This window comes from Formica exsecta, unplaced genomic scaffold (genome assembly GCF_003651465.1).
Source record: "Formica exsecta isolate Colony F162 unplaced genomic scaffold, ASM365146v1 scaffold43, whole genome shotgun sequence".
In the NCBI taxonomy this organism is placed as follows: Eukaryota; Metazoa; Arthropoda; class Insecta; order Hymenoptera; family Formicidae; genus Formica; species Formica exsecta.
The window spans coordinates 12,445-19,912 of record NW_021851539.1 but is presented as its reverse complement, the minus strand read 5'-3'; the positions used below and the strand labels follow the sequence as shown (position 1 = coordinate 19,912).

Here is a 7,468-nt window from a genome sequence, read left to right as displayed (position 1 = left end):
TATATATTATTCATTTCTTTTTGTAATAATTATGACAAAATTATATACTATTTTATGTATATTTTCGCTTTTTCCTTGAAATGGATAGTAGATATATAACTTCACAATTGAGCAAATAACCTGAAAACCCATGATAGTCCGTTTCTCAAGTTCTTCTATCTCGTCGAACAATGATTTCTTGCCTCTCATCCCTTGAAATCCCATGGGAGCCCTTTTCTCCCACTCTCCCGGAAATTCTTTCAACTTGTCACGAGTACATTGAAATCCCATTGCGAGAAGTCTCTTTTCGTAATCTTCCGGATATTCGAAAACGTATGTCTTTTTCTCTCTCGTACCATAAAAGTCCATCGCGGCCTTCTTTTCAATTTCGCCTAACACCTGTTTATATATTCAATTTTCAGGAAAATAGAATATAACATAAGAAGTAACATTAAGAATTTTAAGTAAATATCGCTAATTAAAAATAGATTATATTTAAATGCTCGTGGATGATTAAAAAATGTTATAATTAAATGTTTATGGGATAATTACGTATTTCCATTTAAAACAGAAGACTCAGAGAGCAAAAAGTAGATTATAATTTATAACATCCATTTGTGTACGATGTCATACTTCAAAAGAATATTTAAAGAATTATGCATTTTATTGTCTTAAATTCTCTTCAAGTGCAATAATTTAATTAATATTGAATATTTTTAGGCTTACCTCTTCCAAAGACTTCTTTCCTCTCATTCCTTGAAATCCCATTGGTGCTCGTTTATAATACTCATCCTCCGAAATAATTTTCTTGCCTCTCATACCCTGAAAACCCATCGGTGCTTTTTTCTCGTTACGAAAGTAGGAATCTTCGAAATCAGGCGTCAAATAATCCTTTTTCCCTCTCATACCCTGAAATCCCATTGGTGCCCGTTTCTCAAACTCGTGCAAAAGATTATCTTCAATATCGGGCGCGTTCGACTCCTTATCATCACGCGTATCCTATAATTAACACATTTTGTTTCTCATAAATAATTCAGAAAGTAAGAATTAAGTAAAACGATTTCTTTTTCTGCTTTTTCTTCGTAGCTTACTTGAAAATCCATTAGCGTTCTCTGAGACAATTTATTATGTTCTAACGAAGTGGGGATGAGATTTTTCTTTCCGCGCATACCCTGAAACCCCATAGGCGCTCGTTTGTCGGACATAGCATCGCTGGGAGATGATTCTTCCGCAATCGCCGAATTGATCCAGACTGCCAGAAAAAGAACTGAGTTGATAAGCATTCTGAAACATATCGAAAATAATTGGTTAATATCTGTAAAAAAATATTTATTGATTTAATTATCTTTCACTTTGGGGGCATCAAGAATTAATTAAATATAAATATCCACCAAACTTCCGTAAAGTGGTACAATCTATCGCGCTAATCTCGTTGTTGTATCTTGACGTACATCGTACATGAAAGTCACGCTACTTTAGACTAAACTAATTTATCAATGTGTCACCGTAACTGCATTTGATTATCAGAAATTTCTAGTCGAGAGTAATTATTAATCTGGATATAATCCTCAAATATTTAAGAAATGTCAATTCCAATTATATATTTGCTGTTTATTAGAGCTTGAAGCACATATAAGAAGAAAGAGCAGACAGGCTATTTATATTTGAAAAATTGAAAAATTAATATTTTTTGTATTCTGATGAATTGTAGATTATCAAAAAACAATTCTTTGTAAGTTATTAAAAAGAAAAGGAAAGAGAAAAATTGATTATTTAATAAACAATTGAATTCTTTGTTTGCGTCAATAAATTATGTAAATTTAACATATGAGCAATATGCAAATAAATTTTGCTGCTATTCTATATAGGAGATATAAGAAGATTAAAGCACGCTTTTCGTATGATATATTATATTTATGCGTGTAAGAGAATTTACCTTAAAAAAAAATCATATCGCGAGGGGATAATATTTTCGCGAAAGCAAAACGTATAAAAAATAAGAATAGACGCTGAAAATTTAGGAGAATTTAAAAATGCTCTTGCGATATTAAAAAAATTCGCGTGTTGCATTAAAAGAGCATCTTCGAGAGAGAGAGAGAGAGAGAGAGAGAGAGAAAGTGGGGGGGGGAGAAAGAGATAGAGATATTCCGAAGTTAAAAAAAAGGGTAAATTAGGAGGAGCACTTGATTAATTTGAAAAAAACTGCATGCCTCTTGAAGAAAATCGAATGAATTTAAATCCGGGAAGTTAAAAGTGGTTCGTGTGCCGATGTCGAATCTAAATACAATGAAAAAAATGGCGTTTGTATATAATTACGTTCTTGTTGTGCTTCTCAATAGATTATACAATTTTATATACGAGTTTAAAAGTACCGCTACCTTTCAAAGTAAAGCTATAATTGGCGAATGGAAGGATAGGATAAAGGCATACTTTTCTCAAAGCATTTTGCGCCACGGCAAGACCGAAGAATATCAATAAGCCATCGAAAGATGGGCAAGATACATTCCAGTTGCTAATCAAGAATGAGTTTTAAATATTTTCCTAATAAAAAATACCTGCACAGACTTATTGGCAATTTCTGAGATTGAGCAAAAACATTTAAATAATAATTTTATTTAATAAATTTAATTTAAATAATAGTTTTTTAAATACATTAAAGACTATTTGCTTATATATTTTGATAATACAAATTTTTCTTCAACACACTATATGCGAATTGTTCCATATAATATAATTTTTTTTATTAGTTATTTTCTTTTGCAGTATAACAGAATAACTTCATATGTGCGCGATAAAAGTATCTATGCGGTTATATTATATATAATACATTCGTTTAGCTAATTATTTTTTATAACAGATTGTTAATTACGTAAATAAAAAAAAAATAATTATCTTTTAATAGTATTTATCTGTTAATAGTAATCAAATGTAATCAATTTTATTTAGCAGATTTACTAAAGTTTAATTTTTATTAATGTTCGATATCTTATCTATAATATTATTTCCTTATATTTAGAAATATAAAAAAAATTGAAGAAAATAAATAACACATGATTTTTTTTTACTTAATGACATGCAATAGACCAGTGTCTTATGTGTAAAAGCTATTGACTGAGTAACGTTGTTATATTTTATTTTTTTTTAATATTCTTTTATGTCCTATTTATTATCGCCGTCGTATTGTGTGAAACGTTGATCAATTTCAGTTTAATACGTTTCTATTCAGCGCGATTCAATATCGTTTGTAAACACATGGCATTGGCATGTTGTATCTATACCGCGTAAATATGTGAATGAATTAAATAATTCCAGCGCATTATAAATTGTGTCGATGTTGAATCAACGCATTTTCTGACCAAACAATTAAATAATTGCGCATTATATCATTAAGTATAGCAAAAATAATATTGCCTTTACTCTTTTCGAAATGAAGGCGATAAGTTTTGTTCATAGACATGAAGAAATAAACTCTCGTATATGTAATTCTATCGCATATATTAAGTCAAACTTTGTGGAAAAAAGAAAAAAAAGAGGTATCAGTTTTTTTCCATCCTTTGATTTCCGTTCGCGAGTATACCTGAATATTCTATGGTTTTGTCTCTGCATCAATAATCTATCGTTGGCTGTCGATAAACATAAATATACGATGTATTACAACTTTAGTTTTTAGTCGAAAGTATAGCATTTATTGTAATCTTATTTATTCTCTTTTTTTAAAATTTTCTTATTTAAATCTTTTCCTGTTTAGTTTACGATAGCATGCGACTTGCACTATTGTCTCAGTTATCCAATTTTTTATGTTTTTTTAAATGTTTCAGTGATTATCAGAACTGTTTTAGCTCTGCGTGTTTTTTTATAATTTTTTTTTTGTAAAATACATTTTGCAATATATTTTTCCTAATCGTTCTTTCAATTCTTTGGTGATTACGATACATATAATATATGTGTGATATTATTTGTTTTCCTTCTGCGCTGTAAATTTTTCACTGCTTTTTTTTCCTTTTTACATCTCTTTTCCTTTTCAATTTTAAATGATTATGAAAATAGAGAATACAATATATATTACAATATATACCCTCAAGTCGAATACAAATAATCGTATGTAAGTTTACGTATAGTTACGCAAGTACACCTTAAATACACTAGTAGATTGTTCTACGGGCTAATATCGATTTGCTTATATAAATGGACGATAATATTACCGCAAGGATTAACGTCAACGATATGCATAAACTTGTAACTGGTGGCCGTATACTTATTATACATGTTCACAATATATCCGCAGTATGTTACAAAATAATTGTACCCGATAAACCGTCTTTTAATGAATATATACGAATTGTTATAATAGATTTCTTTTGCTATAATAAAGCATTACTTCAGTTTATTCATTCAGAATTTTAACGATAATAGAGATTCTCAGTTGGGGAATATATGCGCATTGATTCGATTAATTCCTAATTATAATAATAAAAGATGCATCCATATAAATGTCGATCGCAAGACCACCTCTTGGAATCGTAGCGCATAAAAGACACTAATGCCCTAGCAACGTGGGACGTATTAATGCTCGTACATTGTAAACCGTCGAGATCAGCCTCTTCGTCGCGCAAAATAAACGGAGCGAGAATTCTAGCTCGACGAAGGGGCACGAGACGCCGGGCATGTGCCATGTCAGGGTAGAGAAGATGAAGAGAGGAGCGGTATGATAAGAGCGGGATGAAGAAGTGGAGGGTGGCGGAGAGACTGTGGTGGCTGATGGGCGGTGGTGAGTCTGTTCCTCACTGCCGATCGGTCACTCGTGTAATCGTTCTGAGCAAGCTTGTCCTACACACGGTTATATTCCTTTAAAGACGACAATCTCGAGAGTCTGATGCTCTCGCTTTCATGCAGTGTGTCGTACGCGCAATTTGCCAAAATTTCTTTGCTATTCGAAGAAATTTTCAAGTGTTACAGTCTTGAAAAAATAGATCAGGTTTAAAATAAATAGTTTTAATTCCTTGAAATTTATATAATTTTTATTACAAGTAAAAATACAATTGCATCTTAATTATTTCTATTTATTAAAGGAGGGATGCACTAAAATATAATATGTAATCATAACGATGTATTACAACTTTAGTTTTTAGTCGAAAGTATAGCATTTATTGTAATCTTATTTATTCTCTTTTTTTAACTAAAATATAATATGTAATCATATATATTTAAAAAATAGATTAATTACGCTATTAAATAACGACTTTCATAGTAATTAAATATAGCAGTACGCTTAGAATAAATTTTTAGCAAAACGAGTGAAATAAGGATATTTACTTTAAAATTCTATTAACTTTTACGTCGAACATTGACGTTTGTATCATGTATAACGCGGAAAGATCTAGTGTATATTGTGGAATACATCTATACGGTCCATACACATACAAAGAACAAGGCCGTTTACTTGAACGATGAACTTTTATGAAAAAAAGAGAGATCGATAGAGAAGCTGAGATGAATCTAAACAATGCTCAAGCAGAAATCACAACGAGAGAAAATCACTCAGTTAGAGAAATCTCTCCATTGTCTATGAGGGTGCAACTATCATTTCAAAGTAGTATGGCGTTAGACATAATGTAAAACAGCGATACACGCTGGAATTCACCTACAAACCTACGTCGTGGACCGCGTATTTCTTTCACTATACAAACATCTGATTTATACCTGAAATTAATAGATAGTTATAAATTAAATTTAGTCAAGCCAGACGTATGCCTGTAATAATTTTTTTTAGTATAAAAAAATATAGAAATGATACACACATATATATAGGTAATAGATATATGTGTAATAGTTTCGGGAAATGTTTTTAAATGCCTTAAAAAAATTATAGAAATATGATAAAAATATAACATATAAAAATTTGATATGTCATATATTTTATTAAGTTAACATCTTTTTTTATAAAATAAAGAGGCTTTGCATTCCCTCTTCGCCTATATACATCGACACGGTTACTTCGGTCATTGCACATGTGAAGGCGAATGAAGGGAAATTATTTTATACTATAGTAAAGATTTTTCTTTTATTAAATAGTCATTTTTTAGATAATTTTATTTTGCATTTAATAATAATATAAGTAAGTAAAATTGTTTAATGTAATGCATATGTGCATTTGATATTGACGTTATTGCTAGAGAAATTTGTGTGTACTTCATTTTTAAAATATCTACGCATATACGATATTGAAATTAGAAGAATAATTTTTTTGAAAATATGTTTTACGATACTCACAAAATTTTTTAATTTGTCAAGTTGAATAAAAATAACATCCGGATTTTTAAAAATATTAGTAAGTTCCTCCTAATTGACAATCTTTTTACACTGCTCTTATCTCATACTTATATAAAAAATCAATATTAAATTTCTTCTTCAGTACTTCATCTTTTTATGAGTATTTCAATTTTCATTTAAATCAGACAATTATAACGGACGTTCTCTTCAGTAAAACAATTAAAAGCTCGCCTTTTATAAGCTGCTGACAACTCTCTTTAATTACAAGAAATGCAAAAAAAAAAAAAATTATAACTTTGATCAAATAAAGACAAAAACTCGCTATACAAAGCTCAGTAAAATTACATCATTAAAAGGCATAATATTTCGAGCGATATATTTCATTATATTATCTACAATTTAATTAATGGTTCTCTAGAAGAAAAAAATTAAACATTTTTCAATAAAGCATTTAGCTTATTTACTGTTAAGCGTGGAAGCATTTACTTGTAATTACCATATTACTTAATCGCTTGAGTTATCCTAATATTATCAGAAGTGCAGTTTGACTACACTAACTTTATTATCCAAATATTGCAAATTTTGGAAGATGTCGTGCTATCGTGCAAACACGAAGTAGAGGAAGGAGGCTCTTTCGATGTACATATATCGCAAATATGAACCCAATTCAAGCATTATCATCTGTATTTACAGATTATTATTAAATATCAATGAGCATGTAGACGACAATTGAATCTCTAGAATCTAACGAGAGATATGACGGAAAGTTTTCTTACTGGATTTAAGGAAATATACTTTTAGGAATACGTTTTGTTTAATACTTATATAATATAGCAAAAAAAATTTTTAAATTTTGAAAAAATGATATTTCTAAATAGATTAAAAGTAAATGTACTAATTATATGGATTTTTCGAAACTGGAAAGTGTAATTTCTTTCTCTCTCTCTCTCTCTCTCTCTCTCTCTCTATATATATATATATATAATATATGGCAGGAGGATATATCAAATAAGTTTATAACATTTTTACATTTACAGTCTTTCGAAAGATATAGAAAAAAACGACATAATACGACAATACTCGGTATATATTTCTGTGTAAACGAAGCTGTCCCGTAGACAATTTATCTTGTTGAATAGTAACTTGTTGAATAGTGTCATATACACATGTATCAAGTAACTTCGCGTGATAGTTGAAGACTAAGACGTGTGAATGTTGT

General features: G+C 29.7%; 1 protein-coding gene across 1 annotated transcript in view; it reads right to left on the bottom strand.

The window, feature by feature from the left end:
* Positions 1–1,770, bottom strand: part of LOC115240427 (tachykinins) — a 21,541-nt gene extending 19,771 nt beyond the window's left edge. Inside the window, exons 1-3 of the mRNA XM_029815563.1 lie at positions 1,071–1,770; positions 706–978; positions 121–378 (exon numbers count right to left, since the gene is read on the bottom strand). Coding sequence (XP_029671423.1) covers positions 121–378; positions 706–978; positions 1,071–1,262 — 723 coding nt within the window. The 5' untranslated portion in view covers positions 1,263–1,770. The remainder of the gene's footprint in view (positions 1–120; positions 379–705; positions 979–1,070) is intronic.
* Positions 1,771–7,468: the final 5,698 nt, after the last annotated feature.